At 42.2% G+C, this 21,515-nt stretch overlaps 1 protein-coding gene across 1 annotated transcript in view; it reads right to left on the bottom strand.

Annotated features, from left to right (window-relative positions):
* Positions 1 to 18,139, bottom strand: part of CRYBG3 (crystallin beta-gamma domain containing 3) — a 94,264-nt gene extending 76,125 nt beyond the window's left edge. The window contains exons 1-2 of the mRNA XM_037378078.1: positions 17,945 to 18,139; positions 2,882 to 2,960 (exon numbers count right to left, since the gene is read on the bottom strand). Coding sequence (XP_037233975.1) covers positions 2,882 to 2,960; positions 17,945 to 18,051 — 186 coding nt within the window. The 5' untranslated portion in view covers positions 18,052 to 18,139. The remainder of the gene's footprint in view (positions 1 to 2,881; positions 2,961 to 17,944) is intronic.
* Positions 18,140 to 21,515: the final 3,376 nt, after the last annotated feature.

Below are 21,515 nucleotides of genomic sequence, written 5' to 3' on the forward strand. Positions count from 1 at the left end.
CAATCATCTGTTCAACAATCACATCACTCAAATGGAGTGTTTACTCAGAAAGAGCTCTAATTCAAAGAAACAAGCAAAACAGAAGCTGTAAATAATACCGGGGGATGACTGTGTATTCTGGCAATGAATTAATAGACCTGGCAAACATATTTCAGTAATACTTTCTCAAAAGTGATCAAGTGATGATTGATAGTCACCTTTGCACAGAAAATTCAGGCTTTGTATTTGCATAAGATGAGTATTAAAATATTGTCTCCTTCCCCACTGAGCTAAAGACCTCATTGCAGGGAAAAAAATAGCTAGGGTGAATTACAGAACTGGTAACCGAAGTGCTCTGAAGAGCCAAAGAGCTACCGTAGCTCAGCATGTCAGCTATAATTTAGCTGTCCGACCACTGCTGCTGAATCGGACTTACAGCTGCCCCAGCCTCCTGCTGAGACAGTCAATGAATATACAAAATCACAGCACGTAAGTCTATCAGAAACATGATAACTCACTAACTTGGTGACACACACAGTACGGCTTCAACTTTTGGTCACCATCCACCTGAAATGACAAGGTAGAAGCACAGTGCAGAGACATGGGCATGTACAGGAACCTGCCTGAACCCGATCCATGTAAGTACACAGATTTAGACATTCCTCACAAAGTACATTTTCCGTAACAACAAAACATTTTTTTTCAGCCCATAGTAACCTTGATGAGTCAGTGAATTGAACTGGAATGTCTTTCAATATCATACATTATCCCTTTCATATGAAAATCTCAGATGTCTCCAACTGTTCAGCTGCATTCGAGTGATCTTTGTACAAGACAGTTTATTTTGGCCAAGGTCAGGCACCAGGCACTGGGGTGTTATCAGAATCCAAGTGTGTATTGTAGGGAGCAGTGGAGGTGGAAACTGAAATATTTTCTTCACAAAAAAAAAAAAAAAAAAAAGGGGAACACACACCAGCAAGCAGTAGAAAATAAATTACTTTCTCCACCTCCCTGTATTCAGTTTTTACTATCTAGTTGTAATTTCAGTGCACACAAGATGTAAAACTATAGTTCTAAAAGTACTCATTACTATGCATATGAAACTGTTCAAGTGTATCTGAAGGTTTTTGATCAGCTTAAGAAAGAGGGAAGTCAGTCAGACAGGAAGCCCTCAGTACAGTTGAACAGCCAGCACATTCTGGTAATGTGAAAACCGCACCTTTCTTCTAAAGCCTATACAAACACCCAGTGTTATTTCAAAGGTAATGTAATGTACACTGTAACGCTTTAGACTTCTAAACATAGGTTAAAGACCATATAAGTAAATAAAAAGTTATGGCAAGACAAAGAAAACAGGCCAGACATTTGGAACAAAATTTCACAGCATTAATATTGGCACCAACTTTTAGTGCAGTATTACAGAAGCACAGTTTCCGAGTAGAAGACTTTACTGCAACAAATCTAGATTCAGTGAGAAAGATTCTGAATTTGGGCTTTTTTAAATTAGAAAGTAAATGAGATTTAGTTTTTGGCAAGAAAGAAACACTCTTAGGTAATTCAAACCTGATATGCTCCCTTTGCTCCAAGTATGCACCCTGCTTGAGACCTAGCCTTCTTCATGCTTCCTTTTAAGCAATTCCTGGTGTTGGAGTCCTGTGCACGTATGCTAAATGTACAGGAGGCCATTCAGTGGCATCTTCCAGGAGCTCAGAACTGACAGAGCTGGCTTGAATCCACAGGGCTTCTGAACAAACATCATCGCACTGTTACTCACCTTGATGCAGATAAACTACATTCAACATGGAATTGTTCTTGAGCTAATAACCCTGCCGGACCAAACTGGGTCTTTGCAGAGGCAACTGCCGTGTCTCCTCACCTTTGGCAAAGCCTAAACAAATGGTCCCCAGATAGTGAAGACGCAACTACACAGAGACTATAGGCCACAAAGGAAGCAGATTGCTTCCTTCTCCATATACCATTAGTGCTCAATAAATGCAATACAGGATAGAAATATCAGATTCAGTGTTTGAAAAGCCTACTGCATCTCCAAGTAAATCTGGCAGACTAATCTAGCACTTTTGGGTAAGTAGCCAAGTACTATCTGCACTAAAATAAAATGACTAGGAAAAGTGCTAAAAAGAAAAAAAACCAACAAAACCAAACAAGCTAAAGTACTTAGTGAATGAACTGCTCCAATGGCTCTGTGCAGGGCATGATGTGACAGCAGCAAAGACGGCTGTTATCACCAGGCCCTGTCCTCAACATAATCATTTATGATATTTGACTAAATCTAAAGACAACTTTATAGGCAACCACCACTTTTTGTCAAGTGACATAGGAGAAAGTCCTGTGCGCAGAGAAGCATGTCCTTTTTTTTTTTTTTTTTCTCTCCAGTAAAATGCTTACAGAGATGCTTACAATGCTTACATGCTTACAAGCACGGATAACACTGGTGAAAAACAGCCAACATGCATATGACTGTCAACAGGAAGATCTTAACAGTGTTTTGGCTGGCAACCAGTGGACCTTCAGGCAGGCAAAGACTTGCTAGTTAGATCTTCATAAATGATACAGAAATGGTGCTTTAGAGGAATGCCTGAAACCATTGCTAGATAAAAATTTTAGCTTCCTTCTTCACTGGCTAACTGCATGTAGAATTAGCACTAGACTCCCACTTCCTTAATGTAAGTGAAGATGTGAATTTTAAGAATACAAAAGTAGACAGTTTTTCTGTCCTCTGCATGTGTGTAAGTACCCTGGTATAATGGATTAACCCATAATATGGCAACCAGGTGCTGCATTACAGTGCAGGAATACATCCAACATCACAACACTAGCAAGTAGTCACAAGCACAGGTGGTAGGCTTTAGCTCAATTAAATATTAGTAAATAAAAACCGTACCTTCAAAAGTGCAGGCTGAGTTGTGCTTTCCTTTTGGTTGCTCTTTAAATTTATGGCTTCACTTCCTTTGTTTTCAGAACTGAAAAACAAAGATATTTTATCATACTGAGGACTTGCATTATTCAAATCTACCTGACAGTCAACACAGTATCATTCAATTTAAACACCAGAGCATTAACTGAAAAGGACAGAAGAACTTATTTTCCAAACCATAGCCCATATTCTGCACATATTGTAATGGAAAAAGCTATGCCCCAAAAAGCTGAAGATGAAGCAAAATGCCTGTTTCATTTCATATAGAGGTTTTCAAACTCAAGCGTTCAGAAATGGTACACAGCATTTCAGCTCTTCCAGCTGAAAAAACCCAAGCTTTCCATGCAGTGTATGTATTATTTTCTGCTGGAAAAATGATACTATAGTTGATCAATCATTTCTACAGCAGCATTTGTTGCCACAGCTCTATCTGGCACACCTGGCAGTTAGAGGGTACTCCCAGTCCTTATACTGAGGACTGTGATTAAGTGGAACATATTCAGGGCAGACGGAATCATCACAAAATGCAGCTACTACATGAAACAGATCATTACCAAACACACCTAATGGGGCTTTGCAGGCAAATTCAGAAGAAATTTTAGAAAGGGACAACAGGCATATTGTTATTACCAAGGCAAAATCGGCTGTTCCATTTTAAAAGTCAGAAGCCCAAAGTCACATATGTCCTTATTGCCAGTTTACCTTAGTCAAATTTCCTTCAGAGCCCATCTTTGGAATGAAGGGAACCATCTTCCCTGCCCCCCTCCCCTCCCCCCAGCCATCTTAAAATGATCCTTGAGCAAAGCCCAGCAGAGAACATTTTTAATCAAAACCATTACGCTACACGCAACTTAAAAGCAAAAATGTATGAAAGAAAACATTAGAGGATGTTAACAACAGACATCACTTCTTGCATTGCATATCACAAGCTGAAGAAAAATAACCTTACACCAATATATCAAAGTTGTCAGTATTGCAATGAAGTCATTATCACTTCAAAAACCCTTCTTCATCAATTAGAAATCTAGCTTTACTACTCATAAGTGCACAAACCCTTATTTCCGAACTTGTATGAAGAGGTGAATTGAAAGCTGCTTAAATGAAAATAAAAAATATTTACATTTTCATGAAATTCTCCTAGGGTCTGGAGAAAGGATTTACACGTACCAGTACTCCTGCCACTACTGACTGTTAACCACAGGTAAGCACGTCTGTGTAAGGCTTTGGAAAAGAAAGGTTTTCTTCCCATTGTGGATTAGACATCTGAATTAAATATACTTTGATACACATGCGAAATACAAAAGACAGTCTGACTAAATGTTAGTTTCCCTCTCAGCTGCTCACAGACAACATTCCCTGAACAAAAACGAGAACAGAACTGTCCCACAATTTTTTTCAAGATCTTTCAGATCTTTTCAGATACATCAAAAGAAAAGCGCCTTCCTCTCTTCTATAGATCCTCTTAAAGTTGAAAACCATGTACTTTCAGATCACCTCAGGTAATCGTTCATAATGCATTCATAAACACAAAGATGCTTTTTCAGGGACAGCATCAGAGGCAAGTCTGGGCTGTTCTTTGCCTCTGCATTAAGACAGAGCAGATGAATTAATATTCTATCCTATTAATTTCTTCTGCTGTTAATGCATGTCATGAAGGAGATGTCACAATCCACAATCACTACTGAGCAAGCTGGTACACCAATAAAAGGGCTTCTCAGCACACAGCCTATTTCTCCCTCATAGTTTTTTCTTTAAAAAAACCCATCCTTCTCAAATCTGCATAGCTTTTCCTGATGCTGATACACTTGACATGAACAGGAACTCCCTGTACTTCAGAGCAGAATAATACGCTTGATTTCCACCACACGGTCTTCCTGGCTTCAGGATATCACTCTTTACGGAACTGGTCTGCAGACCACAAATTCGATCCTTGCTTTTGTTAAGTATTGCCAGCACAGATCACCAGTGCCCTATTCTTTTATCACTTTGTTTTGCTCATATTCTTCCCTTCACATCATGTTTTTTCCCCAAACTTTTTTCACTTTCCTACTTCTTTGTATTTGAAATATATGCCTGCATTACTTTCTTCTAGCTAGCCAGGCTTGGACAGATTGCTATAAATTCCATAGTGTACATACCAAAACTGAAAGAATGCAATTTTGCAGATAAGTATCTTAAAATCTACAAGTAAAAAAAAAAAAAAAAAAAAAAGTCTCAAAACTTTACTTTCCAGCACAAAATAAACCTAAACCTGGAAGCAATTCTTCACACCCTTTCATGGTTTATATTCTAGTGTTTCTACATTCCTTAACGTTTTGCTTTAAGGTGTAGTTCCTCAACATGCTGACTTTGTCAGCAGAACCAGCTTTAAAAATTTCCACTCCTTCCTTCTCAAACTCGGCTATCTCTTCCCCCACTTAACGCAGCCAAGCAGGGCTCCCAACAGGGCCATGGTCTTGGATACAATCGAGGAGGGAGCAGAAGTTTCCATCGGGAAAAATTCAGCCTGTGATGCAGCACACAGTGCAGTGATTTGCAGCAGCACAGAAGAAGGGGCAATGAATGCCACAGGGAGGGACAAGCAAGCATCACCACTGCAGCTCACTTCAGCACTGAAGCTGCTTTTTGTGCACCTCTGCCACCCTTAGCCAGCACCCAGATTTAAATGCATCTGACCAAAAACAAGTCTCGCACTGAATGAATGAAGTTTACAGCACAGAAGTTCGCTTTGCTGGAAACCGGCCTCTTGGATTATTTAGGATAAAACTGTTTTGTTTTTCTGGAGAGTCAAGATGATCTTATACAGCCTAAACACCACAGACAGTAGCTGGTGCCACACTCAGCACTTGGGATGGGAGAACATGTTCGTTGGGCTCAAATGGTGCGGCTTATCACTTCCCGCTACCAATCCCCTAAATTTTCAGGGCTTTTTCCCTTCTTGTCATTGCATCAATCACATTCACTAATTACAAATTTTGGAACACTACCGGTATCTTCCCCACAAATTCTCTGAAGAGGAAAATAAAATAGTAAAGTTCATAGACTCACACCCAACCCTACACCCCCGTTAAAAAAAAACATACACGGTGAAGCTAATGTAATTATGCCACACATTTTTATGTTGTAATGTAAGCCTGTGTTGTCCATATGAAGCTATATTCAGAGATGCAGTAAACACAATTATGGAGCTATGACATTCACGATTAGAATTAATTCTTGGGAAATATGCAAGACATTTAGTATTTATGCTATAAATTCTCCATTTTTCCTTCTATGTCCATGCTATACTATCATTAGTGGCTACATATTACACTTCCCAAAACCTATTCCAAGAGGGTGTTTATATATATATATATATATATTTACTTTTTTTTTCCCTACAGGACAACCTCTGCAACTAAGTACTGTTACAAAATGTTGACTTGGTAGCTACATATCACACCATCACATTCTTATGCCTTTACTAAGAACTGAAAACAACAGACTGGTAGCATATACACGCTCACTGTGAACTAGGGATTTCACCCCATCCCCTCACCTCTGAATCGGGCTGCATCTGTATTATTGAAGTTTGGCTCCACAGAGTTTCATCCTTGCCCTAAGCTTTTCCAGAGCGGTGCGTTTCTGGAGTGCTTTGCCATGGCAGACACTGAGATGCTATCTCCAGTTCAGCACTCTAGAAGTCAGGTTTGTGTTTAACCACCCACGTGGCTTTGCTAGATCAGCCAGCCAGCTCTCAGGCAGCATTTCAGCACTTCCTAAATTGCAAAGATGAATCTCATCAGTCTTCCACTCTGTGCTTCACAAACTACTACTGTTACATTATATACCCAGCAACAGGACTCACCTAACCCCAGTTTTGAATCTACTTGTACTTGCTCTTAAGAGGTGAGAGAGCAAAGCATGATCCTAGGAAGACAGAAAACACCTTTGCCCTGCCAACTTGCTTCCATGGACTTCTAACTATACAGGCACTCAGCTACAAATTGTCACAACCACCCATTTACATATTTAGGCAGATATTGCTTTCATTTTATAGATTTTTCTTTTTTAAAAAAGCATGGAAATACTAAAGAACACCCATAGTAATAAAGGCAGTGTCAAACTTAACACTAGAAACCCAGCCTCTCAACTACTTCTCAAACATGTAGTGTACGGCCTTTCTGCTGCTGTTTCTGCAGATATTCCCTTTTCTCTTACATACTAGTGTATCCAACATGGATGGGTTAATCTTCAGTGATGGTAAAGGGATCTCTTCTCAGCTGTCTTGCTGCTCTTCCCTACTGTCTTGCCAGCATGCCTAACCTGATTAGCATCACTCCTATTTTTAAATAATCAAGATTAAACTCAAGTTACAAAAGATTCTGTTCTGTATCTTCTGCACAAAGCTTTCTTTGTGTGATTTTCTAACACTTTCTGTCCCTCTGCTGCTGAAAATATGTTTTGACCTTTCTGTAATACCTGGACAGGTGGTCTCTGAGTGAGATGCAGATTTGTGGTCCAAGTTTTTTACCATTATGCTTATGCAGGAGAGGTTAGAGATTCTTACGGGGCAGACGAATGCTCGTATTCTGCATTGTTGCTCACAATTAAAAAGTAGACACATATAAATAGAAGTACTCAAACTCAGGTTAGCTAACATACATGAGGCATTGCAATCAAGCCAAAAATCAATTTAATGGAGCAAATTTAAGTACATGGTTTCCGAGATCTTTTCCAACCACCTCTAAAACAGAACGAGACAATTACAAACAATCACATCTTCAAAAGGCCCTCATGGCATCCCCGTATGGTGCGAGAAGTCTGCTTCCTCCATCCTTGTCCTTCAAAACAATCCCTCGGAACTTGCAAATTAAAAGCCCTTCCCCTTCTTCCTTTATTTAATCTACCCCACCCATGTTATGCACACAGCAGATTGTGAATATGTTGTGTTAGATTAAAAAAAAAAAAAGCTACAGGCAGCATGCAAGTGAAATAAAGCACAAACATGCAAGTTTTGATAAGCTTGACTAGAAGCAGAGCTCACCAAACTGAAAGTAACTGTTGTGACATTTTAGTTTTCTTTTACAAGGAGAAGGTATGGGCTGCTGATTGCTGTTTGGGAAGGGGGAAATTAATCAGCAGTCTCTTAAGGAACCAGGGACAGCTGTCTAAAGCTCAGCTCGGGCAGCACTGTGACAGCACTTCTGGGTGTTGAGCCTCCCTCCTTCCCCCACTGCTTAGAAGCAAAGTCTCTTCCAGTGCAGCAGCTCCAGCAGTTACTTCTCATGCAGTCCAGATGCTACCACACAGGATAGCGGTCTACCATTTTGCCATCTTTTTCTCTCTCTTCAGGGACAAATGACTCCTTGAAAAATCAAACCCTCTTTGCTACTGCACTAGGCTAGCATTATTTGCTTTTAACTGGTCTTCTCTTCACATTAACTCAAGAACCATTCAGCCATTTAATGTCATAACTCGTAGTGGTTAAGAGAATACGCAATGCCTCACCTGAAAGATGCTCCAGGGTGCCAGGAGGCAAGAGGCTTCTACATCTGGCTCTAGTGACATAATGCTAATAAACTAAGCATGACCTACACATACATCTATCTATCCAGGTTTCATGACATTACTTGTGACATCTCCTTCCCAATATTTTCTTAACAGTTTTGCTCAAGTTGTTGTGTTTTTTGGGGATTGTTGACTGAATTCACTCTCTGCTGGAGTCCTCACTTAGGCTAACGTCATTTTTAAGTTTCCATTCTTCCCAGTTTCTTTATTTCAGCACATTCTGGGTGTAATGCCAGCTCATGACCCCTGCCTTTTACCTCTCTCTCAACAAAAGTAATGCTCCTCTGTGGGAAGTAACCCCTCATTTGGGTTTGATATCATGACTTCTTTCCAATGTTACTTAGTGCCAACACACTGATACCTTCAGTACACTGATACCTTCCAGATATTTCAACAGGGGAATAGAGATTGTTAACAAGGATCTCATCACCTGGTACTTTAAAATCCATCTGTGCAAGAGCCTCCCTGAAGAACGAGTGGAAAACCATGAGTGTAATATGACTATCAAATATAGATGTGCAAGACCAAAAGCTCCATGAAGTTAGAGTGCATTACAGGGATTCTCAAACTACATCCACAGAGCAGTGGTAGTTATGCAACTTTTATTATACATCTGCCAAGAGCCATAGGTTAGCTAGTGTTGGTTTCTTCTCTGTTGTGGCTCCCAAGTGGTAATTAAAAAGATGACTACTGAAAATTCAGACCTTTTGAGTACTATTTTTCTATATATAGCAGTTACCCTACTCACCATACAGACCCTTATGGTCACTAAAGCTGGCCTCCTGCATCATCTAGATCACAAAATTTCACCAAGGGAGACCTGGGTCAAGCCTTTAACACCTAACCAAAAGATATAAGCTTTACCTAAACTCATCAAGAAATGGAAAAATCTATCACATTTGTAAATAAGATCTTTCCATGTAAACTACTACCAGATTCACTACTTAAAATCAGGCTTACTAGTCTGATTTCTCAAGCCTCATCTCTCAGCCACGGGATCAACCTAGATCTTATGTGGGACAGATTACAAAGGCCTTGGGTTCAAATAATCTCTTCAAGTCAAAGGTCTACTATGACATGAAGCACTTGACTCTCATTCCATTTATATATCTTGCGGCAGAGTCATTCCTCAAACTGCAACCCTGTCATTTCAAAACCTTCTCTTAGACAAGCTAAATGCTATTAAGCTACTTAATTTTATCCTGTGAGGGAGGATTTCCAGACATCAAATTGTTCTGGAGCTCTTCTCAGAGCCCTTTTTGTTTGTCAGTATCTTTTTCATAATAAACCATGGACACCGCAACTAGACTCAGCACTCTAGTAACCAAGTTCATCCACAGAATACATGTACCTTGCTATTTATACATCCAAGAATCACATTTTCCCTCTGAGCCACCACTTCGCTGTGGCAGCTCACTGTCAACCATGGCAACTTGGTCTGCTTTTAATGTCATCTACATGGTGATTCCGATACTTTTCACTCTAGTCATCTGCAAACTTCATATGCTACAGTTCTGTCCTCTTTCAAATTATTTGTGGAGGTTAAATTAAATAAATTGATTCAAAAATACATCCTTTTAATTTTCTTGAAATATATCAAGTAGGAAATTATGTTTCACATGTGGTCTTTTTATATCCCTCTGTATGTCAACTGTTAGCCCACTGCCATTACACTTGCAAATATTTAATTGGAGCATCAGCACCAAGTCAGGTGCCTTAAAGAGTCTTAAGGATACTATTTCATCAGTTTGTCAACCAAAGCTGTAATCTCATAAACAAAACAGCCTGGCAGTTCCCATCCTCCATGGATATTAGGATCAACGTCATCTTTATTAACTTCTCAAGGTCACCCGGAAGCCTTGGTAAATCAACTTTTCAATCTTTCCATTCTAATCAAACCAAACACAATAGCCTTAAAAGTGAAATACCAACACTTTTCTCTAGATACTAATGTCACACTTGTGAAGCCGCTCATGTGCTGTGCAGCCAGGAAAACTATCAGAACGTGGTCTACAAAGAGAAGCCAATTTTTTAAGAGTCAAATTTTTGACATGTATATTGAATGACATCAGCAAGGGGGTACACTATACATTGGTTAAATGTATCAAAAGGAAGACATTACAGTAAAGCTCAGTGACAACAAGATTTTAGGAAATCAATGAAGATTCCTAAAAACTGCCTTCTGTGTCACATGACAGTTAAAATACCTTAGTATTTTAACAGAAATTAAAGATGCTAGCATTTTAACAGAAAACAGTAACAAATAAAGAGACTTCCTTCCTCTGTCCCATCGTCCGTGTCCCATCCTGTCATGTCGTTCCCCAAGTATTGTCCTTTTTGAAAAGCTCCAAAATGAAAATTTTTGGCCAAATTCTCAGCGAGATTCCCGAGGCTAACACTGTTCCTGGGAAACCAAACGGCAGTAGCAGTGACAAAGTCTGCCCCTAGCCTCGGGCAAGGCTGTCAGGGCCTGTCTTAGGGAATGCTTGCACTGAAATCTGAATGTGAAGTTTCTGGCTCCTATTTCTGTGCTTAAGCCTAGGCCACACACATAGGGGAGGAAAAGAAAAAAATGAAGATAAATAGAAATTATAAAAACAAGTTAGTGAATTTGAAATTAGAGGGTCAAAGGAAAGCAAAGCTGCTATTCCATTTAAAAACAATTAAGAAAGGAAGTTGAGGAAAAGGGAGAGAAAGCAGAGAAAGGTAAGGAAGGAGAAAATGGAGCCAGGAACTTAGGCAAAAGAAATGTTACACAATCAGCTGATTAACTGAAGCGCTGGGATAGCACAAAATGTAATACGTTCAATTAAACTATCCCACTTCGAAACTGGCTCAATTACAGACAGCATTAAGCAATTTAGATTGTTTTAACTGAAACAATTTTTCCCCTCAGACCTGTTTATGCTGGTTATTTACATACTGTTCTGCTGGTGTGGCAAAGCTAGGCCAGCTTCATGTTCTGCATTAGCAGCGCCGTGTCACACAGACTATGTGAGCTACATGGAATGCATTAGCATAAAACAAAGAGGTTTGTTTTTTTTAATCTTCTTTCAAAATGCAACTAAAAGTATGGAAAATAACGATGTTATAAAATCACAGATATGCTGCATTTTGCAATGAAAATTGACATGAAAAATGCAAGAAGCAAACTGTGTCTTTACACTGAACATATACCTTTAAGTTTAAAGGCTAGAACTAAGTGAAATAAGTATGATGGCCCATAATCGTCCTTGCTGAATGACTTAATCCGTTTTACATGTGAGGGAATTGAGCAGCCGCACAAAGGCTAGAGAAAAGAAATATAAATGTTTCTGAGTAGAGCTTACTTCGATATTGGGCAGTATGATTATACCAGATTACATCAAGGTTTTTCTTCTGGCATCTGTCAAGCATAGTAACCAACATTAATGTAGAATCTGCTCCATATTTGCCAGTCTGACTGGTTAGATAAATTCCCAGCATTCTTATCATACAAATATATTACTGGCGGCTAGCACAGAAACATGGTGTAATATCAGAAAACAGATTTATAAACTATTTAAGTTTATTAAGGTTTAAATTGTTGAATTAATAGACAACAGGCAGGCCATTATGCAACTGTTTTCAAATGGCATGTTTGTAGGGTCAGGATCAACGATGGTACTTACAAATGGCATGAAAACAGAAGATATTAAAAAAAAATAATCCAGGAAAGCTTTAAAGCAGCAGCAACTGCTGTCCTCCTGATAAACAGAGCATAACAGTTTTTAAAAGATGTCATTAAGAAAAAGCACCCAGGAAAAAAACAAGCAAGAGAGGCAGGTGTCACCAGTACAATGCAGCGAGCTCTTCCAGTCAGGTTGGAGCAGACTCTTGTAGAGGCACACAAGGCTGCCAGTTCAACACAAGAAAATACGTATCCGGTTCTCCCCATTTTTCACTCACAAAATATACATTGGGAAGTATCCCACAGCCACTTTCCAGTCCTTATCAAGGCTGCCTCTTTTGTGTTGAAAGCATTCATTTTCCATTCAACCAAAATAAATGTGATGGCTAAATCTGCAGCCTTTAATTGACAATTAAAAAGTCTGTTGTCACTGCAAGTCTTTCTGCATTTGCTCTTCATGTGCTCACAAGAAATGCTTCCCCCTATGTTTTCCCTACACAACTGTCCATAGGTGAAGCGCAGAGCCACACAGCGTTCATAAACCTAGGCTCCAAGACCTCCAAACTGCTCAAGCTGATATACTGTGTTCAGTAAAACATTTTTGCAATTTAAGAAACACTGGAACATTCAGGAAAACAAGACTCCACTTCAAAATAAGGCAAGTAATGACATCACGTTAAAAGAACACAATTAGAGACTGTATTTCTTGTTGAAAAACTGACATGAGAAAGTGAAATGACTAAGAAAACCCATGTTTCTCATCTTAAAAGTCTTCAAAAGTGATACTGTAAAGGTGGTTAGAATCTATAAAAATCATTTTAGAAATGAAAATTAAAATACCAGAAAAATAGAGGTATAATATATGCCCTGGAAAGCCTAAGCGACATAGTGCTGTGCTAATGTCTGGAAGTGTAATAGCACATGGTAACTGAATTGTATGAAATCCAAAAACTCCTCAGAAAATAACAGTAGTTGGGTTTCCATTCTTTTAGGAAGTTTCAATAATCAGAAATACAATCCCCACAGCAACATGGGTTTGAATTTTGCTTTTTTCCCCTACCTGTGAGCCTTTTGTTCACCAAAAGACTGAAGAGTTTTCATCTTTGTAAAACTGTTCCTTAGAACAACAGACTTGTAGCTGTTTTGGAAATATTTTTGCATTATTAACTCTAGCATTTATGCCAATAATTGGGAAGGAGACAATGCTGTTAACATTTAAAACAGCGGAAGAAAAATATGTTGTTTTGTTTTTTCCAAGGAGCCCTACTATTATAATTAATACTCTAGTAACATTTCCTTTAGGAAATGTCTTACACATACACGGCCATCTGCTGGGCTTGCTCCTTCTGGTCTCAGTCCCATGAGACATCTTAGGTAAGCGCCTAATTCAAATGAAACAAGTAGTCCCACTACAGCGCAGAGAACTATTTACCTATTTAATTATAGGCAACCACTTTGGTACCCTGCTGAATCAGGGCCTTTGCTACTATTTTGAATTATCCTGCAATAAGAGTCATAGTAGAGAAATCTACAAAGCAAAAAGAAAGAAGCACACACACACACCCCCCAAAATTAACAAACACACACAAAATTTTCATAATGCATCTTGCTCAGGTAAGTCTAACTTGAATTCTTCTATATGGTTGGAGTAGTCCCCTTGCTGATTCCACAAACAGTCATCCCTGATGTACCCTCACAAGCTAAAATTTAACAACAAAAATTCCTGCTCTGTCTTTGAAAGAAAAAGTTTCTTTATTAGAAAGCAGAGATTGAGTTTTTCAGCAAACAATGGATTTCTTCAAAGATGCTAATGGTATCTGAATCAAAACTAGCCAAGAGGTAGTAAGTTCAGAAGAATTAAGTTTGAAATGTATTTATTACTCCCTTTTCAGTCAATTCCCAGCAGTTCCCAAATGCACAGTTTTTACAATTACAAAAATACATATTCTTTGTAAACAGGAACAATGACTGGCAGTCCCAGAGGAAGAAAGAGACTCTCTAATCTCTCCTCAGGCAGAATAAACAAAGTTCTTCCATCTCTGAAAGCTCTTACTTAGAAACTAATGGGTGAATGGAACAATAATCTCAGCCTGAATAACAAAAATAAAAAAGCCCTTTAAAACCAAATAAAAGGTTGCTCTTCCCTGTTCGATGTCACTGGTACACTTCAGTGATGCAGAAGAAGTATCTGGACAAACCAACAAAGGCCCACTGGCACTGGTAGCTATTTGACCAACCAACCAACAGCACTTGGAGGGGAAAAGATAAACGTGAAATGAACCTGCTAAACAATATTTAGAATAACTAATAAAATACATCCATAGTTTAAAGGAGATTTTGGTGGTAGCTCTGGGTTAAAGTGATCCGTGAAAATGTGTCACACCTCCTTGGCAGCTTCTAAAGTGACCTGAAAGGTCATATTTATTTGCAACACAACAATTGTTCAGCCACAGAAGCTGCATATTTATGAAAGAATCTGTAGCGGATTGACTTAGACTGTAAAAGCTGTATCTTCATCCAGATGGACTAAGGAAACATACAAAAAAACCCCCACCACACAAAACCCCTGCCTCCCATTAGAACAGTGAAAATTCAATGGCATTTTTTTCACCCTGGGGATTTAGACTGCTCCAGGACAAACACTGTAGTAACAAATAATCAATTTTGTATTATTGAATAGCAAGTGGCCAAGTAAAGCATAATGACTGTCTTAGACAGAAGTTACCGATAAAAAACTGGGATGAAAGCACCGAAGCCCTCCTTCAAAGCAGCCCCAGCTCTGAAGAACACACTTAGGCAGGCAAGAACTCAGTGGGAGATACATCATTTTTGTCTACATTTTATGTAAAAGCCAAGTAAGCCCTTTACACATGTGCTGTTTTTTTTACCGGCATGAAACTTGCAACTAATCTGCACGGGTTATTTTTTCCACAAGCAAGCAAGCCTCCAGCGATTCTCATGCTCATCAGAGCTACAAATTGCTGAAAGGACAAGTTATTAACATAAGCTCTGAGAACCTCATTTGATGAAGAAGAGTCTAAGACACTGATTAACAAACAGTGTAATTTCCCCTTCCCCTTATTTAAACCAGGGCCACAGTAGGTTTGGGTTTTGGTTTTTGGCGTTTTTTTAAGGCTACGTCTGAAGCTGGTGCCTAGAGCAAGAGTGGGTGAGAGCTCCATATGCCACTGAGCAGAGGGGCAGCTACGTGGCTGCGGGAAGGAAAGCTGGGGGTTTCCATCCAGCCGCTGCTGCCTAACTTGCGGGAGCAAGTGGAGGACAACTTTTGGATGTACGCAGGCTCATTTCTGCAGGCTTTAAAAATTTAGGAAACTGTTGTGTTCTGCACAGGCAGGAAGCACGATGCGTGCCTCCAGAGGTCAATGCAGGTACACAGGGTGTGTATTTGGCCCTGTATAACACACTGCTCCATCTCCTGCCTCTTTATTTAGGTGTTCTGCTTTTTTCGAAACCCAACTGTAGATAGAGTATCTCCACACACAAGTTTCTTTCCATATATTTCATATTTGATCTGGTTCCAATACATATCATACTGATAACATGAACAGGAAAGTAACCATCCCGATGTATATATTTCTCATAACACTTCACAAAAGACGTATTCCCCAACTTGCCTCACGCGCTCCACACCTGAACAATAAACATACAAAGCAGCCTTGGTTCCCCCTCCCCACAGACACACACGCTTTGTTCGGCGATCCATTCTTCTACACCCATCAAGCTCACTAAATAAACATGACGAGCACACACCTGCGGCACTCATCCCAGCCCAGCGCTGTTTAATGTATGCAATTACGCTAATCTATGGAGAAGGCTGCCAGTGGAAACCAAATACTAGAACGTCAGCATTCCTGACTAACATGCCACGCTGCAACCCAGCTCAACAACAAAAAAAAAAAAAAAAAAAAAAAAAAGCGCGCTCCTTAACATACCAAATTAGACTTCTCAGAGCAGGAGCGTTTTTGCTGGCTTCCAATCCAGCAAGGAATCGCGGCTACCACCCTCCAGCTTACTGCACAAGGAGTTCAAGAACAAGGCCAAGAGGCCTGAGCCTTTTCATATCTCCTTTTCATATCTCCGTGGACTATCCCAGCTTCCTTGGCTGCAGGAAATGAAACTGTGATTTAGATAAAGATAACAGACTCCAGCCCCAAGTTAAATGGAGCAGGTCTATCACGAGTGCAACCTATAGATGGGCTACTGAGCACGCAAACCACTGAACTAGCATCGCCTTCCTCCTTACCAAGGCAACCGCTACACTTTTTTTGTTTATTCCAAACCACAGCTGTAGGGAGATGGTAAGGAGCAGCCTGATGAAACCTCTCCTATTGCCTCCTCAGGTCCTCTGCCAGATCCAAGCCTCTTCCTTCTCCCGTATCTTAACCAGGTGTAATAACCACACTATTCCCACAACCGTAAAGATGCCCTTGATTCAGCAGCCTAGTGATTTTTAATTTTTTTCCCCCCAGAAAATAAAATGCAATGGTTCATGCTCATGAAAGGCCAGTGGATCCTTGGTGATGTACTGATGTGTCAAATGCTTACAATAAAACAAAATCCCAAAGTTAAAAACCTAGACAGTGCACTTATGAGACGGTCAGTGTATGATAGCAAAACGCTCTGCTATTTTTCATGATTGCTAAGAATAGGTAGAGCAAGATCCTGAAGTTTTTTACTGAAAGAACTGCTGTGATACCCACTGCCTATCTGATTAAACTGCACTTAATTGTCTGCCAATTTAAACACAGACATACGCAGCATCACGAACAACTCAAAAGATTAAAACCACCATGTCGAAAGCAAAAAATAAATATTACACCTGAGGAAATAAGGGCTAGCCAGCTGGCACCTTTTCACCACAAAAATATCTTAATTAACAAGGGGCAATAATAAGGCTGCATGAGGAACAGAAGGAAACTTTATCTGTGCTTCTTTCCTACATACACACAGAAATCTGCCACCAGGAACAAACAAAAAAAAATAAAAGAAAAAAGGAAGAGGAACAAATACATGCAAAGTTTCCAAACGTTTTCATCTTGTAAAGTCTCCCTGCGCTAAGAAATATTTATTAATGACCAGATTTTCATAAACCACAAGTTTTGCATTGAGACTTACGCGCATCAGTAATATTTATATTGCATTAACGTTTGGTTTACGCCAGTCCAAAAGAAAACTTAAAAGTGTGAAAACTGTAGAGGGAAAAGAACCCACCCAAAGAAACAAAAAAAAGGCACGGGCAGACACACACACCCCGGGCGCTCTGCCCCGCTTTCAGTTCCCAAGGCAGGGGCTGCAGCCTGCGGAGCCCTCGGCGGGGCAGGGCCGGCAGCGGCCCCGCGGCGGCTCCTCGCAGCCGGGCTCCATCCGCCGGCTGCGCTCCGCGGCCCGGGAGTGGGGCAACGCGCGCTCGCCCGGCGCCGCCGCTCACCCGCGGCCGGGCCCGCTGCCGGGAAACCCCCTCCCGCGGCCCGAGCCCAGCGCGGGGGGCCTGCCCCGCACCCTGCCGCGGCTCCGTTACGCCGAAGCCGCCAGAGCCACCGGCGACGGCAGCCCCGCCACCACCCAGCGCGGCGTGACAAGCCGCCGCCCCGGCTGCTCCCGCGGGAGCCGCAGCGCCAGCGCCGGGACGGGCCGAGGCGCCCCGCGGCACCTCAGCGCCGGGACGCCCGGCCAGCCCCCCCGCCCGCGTCTTCCCTCTCCCTCAGCCGCCGGTGCCGCAACCCCCCGGGGCGGCCCGCACGGTCCCGCGTCCCCCGCGGCGGCTCACGGCGCTCAGGTGGGACGGGGCGCCGTCCTCGCCCCCCACGTACCTGTTGGCGCCCGCCGTCCCCTCGCCGGGGGTGCTCCTGGAGAAGAAGCGGGAGAAGGTGCTGTGCCAGGAGGGGCCGGCCCGCCGCCGGCTGCCCCCGCCGGACATCGCCGCCGCCGGGACAGGACGCTGGCGGGACGGGAAGCGCCGCCAGCAGCCGCCCGGCACCGAGTCCCCGCGGCGGGAGGCTGCAGCGGCACCCGCCTCCCTCCGCCCCCAGGGCGGGGCCGCCGCTCCGCCTCCGCCCGCCGCTTGTGGCCGGCGCGGGCCGGGCCCGGAGGGCGGGAAGGGCGCGGGGCAGCGGGGGGGGGGCGGGCGGCTGAGGGCAGCTGCGGCCCGCGGCTGGCAGCGGGGTGGCGGTACCGCAGCCCACCGCCCCAGCCCCGGGGAGGGGGGCGTTCGGGTGGCTTTTTTAAGTCACTGCGACATAACTAGCGTCAACAAAGAGGAAAACGATCAGAAGCGAAAATGAACTCCGTAAGAAAAACGACAGGCGGCCCTCGGAGCGTCACCCCGCCGGCGGCGAGCACCAGCGCCAGCCCCGGGTGTAACCCGGGCCGGCTCTGAGGGGCCGATGAAAACGACTGCCATGGAGGAAGGGGGTTTCTCCTGCCTGTTGAAAAGATTTCTTCCTAGAAAAAGAGTTTGTTGTCAGGGGGTTTTTTTTGTTTGTTTTTGCTTTTTGATTTTTTTTTATACTGAAACCATTTTTCTCCAAGGGCTGTGGCCTCCCCTCAGTTAACATCAAACTATCCCGATCAGCAGAGATGACCTTTCCGTTGCAACAACCCAGTAACAAATACCATCCTCGTTTTACAGAGGTGATGCACCAAACCTTAACGATTCACTGAGTGTGAATTACTACTCTTGACATTAGGATTTTACATGGAGAGCCACACTCTCCTCTTTCTCGCCTCAATGAGCATCTCTGCTGTTCTTTGTAACTGCTGGCACCTCACACCTGTATATCCACTCCTTTTGGCATCGTGCCATCTCACAGGATCGCCCAGTGGCTGAGGTTGGAAGGGACCTTGGGTGGTCACCTGGTCCATGCCCCCTGCTCGAGCAGGGCCACCCAGACCAGGTTGTCCAGGGCCATGGCTTTTGAGTATCTCCAAGCGTAGAGACTCCACGGTCCCTCTGGGCAACCTGTGCCAGTGCTCACCTCCTTTGCTGTAAGATTTTTTTTTCCCATTTGTTCACCTCGATCCACCCCCTCTATACCAAAGGCCTCTTTGCCCTATTCTTAACCGCTGTGCCATAGCATCAGCCTGCCCTGGCTGCAGCTTGGGGTGGCATGAAGCGGTACACTCCAGGCCCATCGGCAGAAAAACTGTCTGGAAATCAACTCCTGGCTACTTTTCTGTCTCCATTCCACTGCCTCAGTTATGAGCAAAATCTTCAAGAAATGTGAGACAGCTCCCGTTTGTATTGTCTTGTATGGCTTTGACGTGGATTTTGAAAACACAGACACAGGTGGGTACTGGACATGTACTTAAATCTCTACTGGTCAGAGCTGGGACTAGTTGGCTGTTTCACAGGTTACAAGAAGTAGCTTTCTCATGGTATAATTACCAGTCACAAACCTTCTTCAGGGGACCAGCACTTACTACACAAGGTCCTGCCTAGTTTTCAGTGGCCAGACAAGGAGCAGACAGTTCTCTTAGTGACACAATGCCCCATACCTAGCACAAAACTACAAAATGTTTAATTCCAGACCAGTGCAGAGAAAAAAGATACCACATTTTGAGAGTACCTACACATAGCTGCCCGTTCTCAGGGAAATGGCAATCAGGATTAAAACTACAAAATGTAACAGCAGCCCCTGTTACAGGAACATTAGAAGGAGACACTCCCTCTGACATTCAAAATGAGAAGTAATTAAGGCTCCAAAACCAAATTAGATGAGTGGCTATTTATTGGGACTGCACAAACAGGCTGCAGGGAGGCTTAGGCTCTCAGTGATTGTCTATTACTTGTAATTCTTACTTGCCACATACATCTTACAGCTTCCCTACCTATTGCTTAAGTAGGGTTTAATCCCTAATCTGTAGTAAACCTGAATATAATAATTAGCATTTATAAAGCTAATATATATATATAAAAAGCTATAAATCCAGTATCTCCGAAGGATTTAGGCATTAATTAATCCTCATAACCACCTCAGGATGTAATGAAGTATAATATAGTGAGTGGTTTGCACACAGAGACAGTCAAAACACCTAGCTGTGTCCAAAATCTGTCCGCACTCTACCAGCGAGGCGCTCAGAGGGGCACCACAGGGCAGCACGAAGCATTACCAGGGCTGCGCTTGTCCAGGAACAAAGAGCCAACCTCATCAGAAATGCTAATCCCAAACAGTAACATTTTGTGCTCAAATCTGTTTCTCCTTTCTTCCTTGCATCTAAAAGCAGAATATACAGAAACATACCAAACTACAGTTCTACGGGAGGCACGTAAGTAAATTCTAATCAAAGTAGTAAAACTATATTAATATAAAACCCATGAACGTCCCAGGTTAAATAATCCCTTATTTATTCCATACTCTGGAGTAATTTAGTGCCACATAAGTTAAGAGTAAATAATTTTCACACATTTAAAATAATAAAATGGGAACCGCCAGCAGAGTTGCCCACAGGAAGCCAGTTTTAGCCACCTACACCTTCCACAAAGGGAGAAAAGTTAGGCTTTTACCCCAAGATGCAGTATCGACCGTGTGGCAGGTGGCCTCGCATATTAACACAGCTGTCGGCATTAACAGCAGCACCAACACATGCAAGCCAAAACAGATGGGGGGAAAAACAGGTTCCTCTCTGCCTCAGATTAGAGTACTCACATGTGGCCCGTACGAGGTAATACGGCATCGCCAAGGGCAGCGAGAAACCATTAAAACAGAGTTGCAGAGGGGCACAATGGCACAGAAGAGGAAAATGTCAAGCCGAGGCTCTCAATACTTTTTTTTTTGTAGTTCAACCCGCCCAGAGTTTCACTTGAATCAGTATCTCGAATAAGAGAAGGGAGGGTGCTGTGCCCATTCCATATCCACTGATTTTCTACTGCAATTCAGATTTATAATGGTTGTGCACAAGGGAAACCTCCCCCTTCTCCTTGCTGCTTTAGGGTGAGCAGATGGTGAAGTTTTAATTGTGCTTTCTGAATTTCCTCCTTTTTATGGGTCTTTACAATCTTGAGTCAAATCTTTTGTTTTTGTTTGGATACCAAAAAGGAAAGCAAGTTTCCATCCTACTGATTTATGAAGAGCTCTCCCCTCACACCCTGTTTTAGAACTTTCCTGATACACTGAAGTCGTAATGAGGGGAGAAACATAGTCTTAAAACTACCAAACTAAACATTTTCACTGCAAGCACATTTTTAGCACAGCTGTTGAAGAAAAAACCCACATTCTCAAACTGTTAGCATGGTTGGACTGCTACAGTAAGAAATGGTCCTATGTTTTGAGGTACAACCCTGCTAAACAAAAGCATCGTTCTGTTTTCATACATGTTTAATGCGTTTATCTAGAAAAATGTTTTGTATGTCTTGACTACTGTCTCTTGTTAAGAGGCAATCCC

The sequence above is a fragment of the Falco rusticolus genome, chromosome 2 (genome assembly GCF_015220075.1).
Source record: "Falco rusticolus isolate bFalRus1 chromosome 2, bFalRus1.pri, whole genome shotgun sequence".
NCBI classification, from domain to species: domain Eukaryota; kingdom Metazoa; phylum Chordata; class Aves; order Falconiformes; family Falconidae; genus Falco; species Falco rusticolus.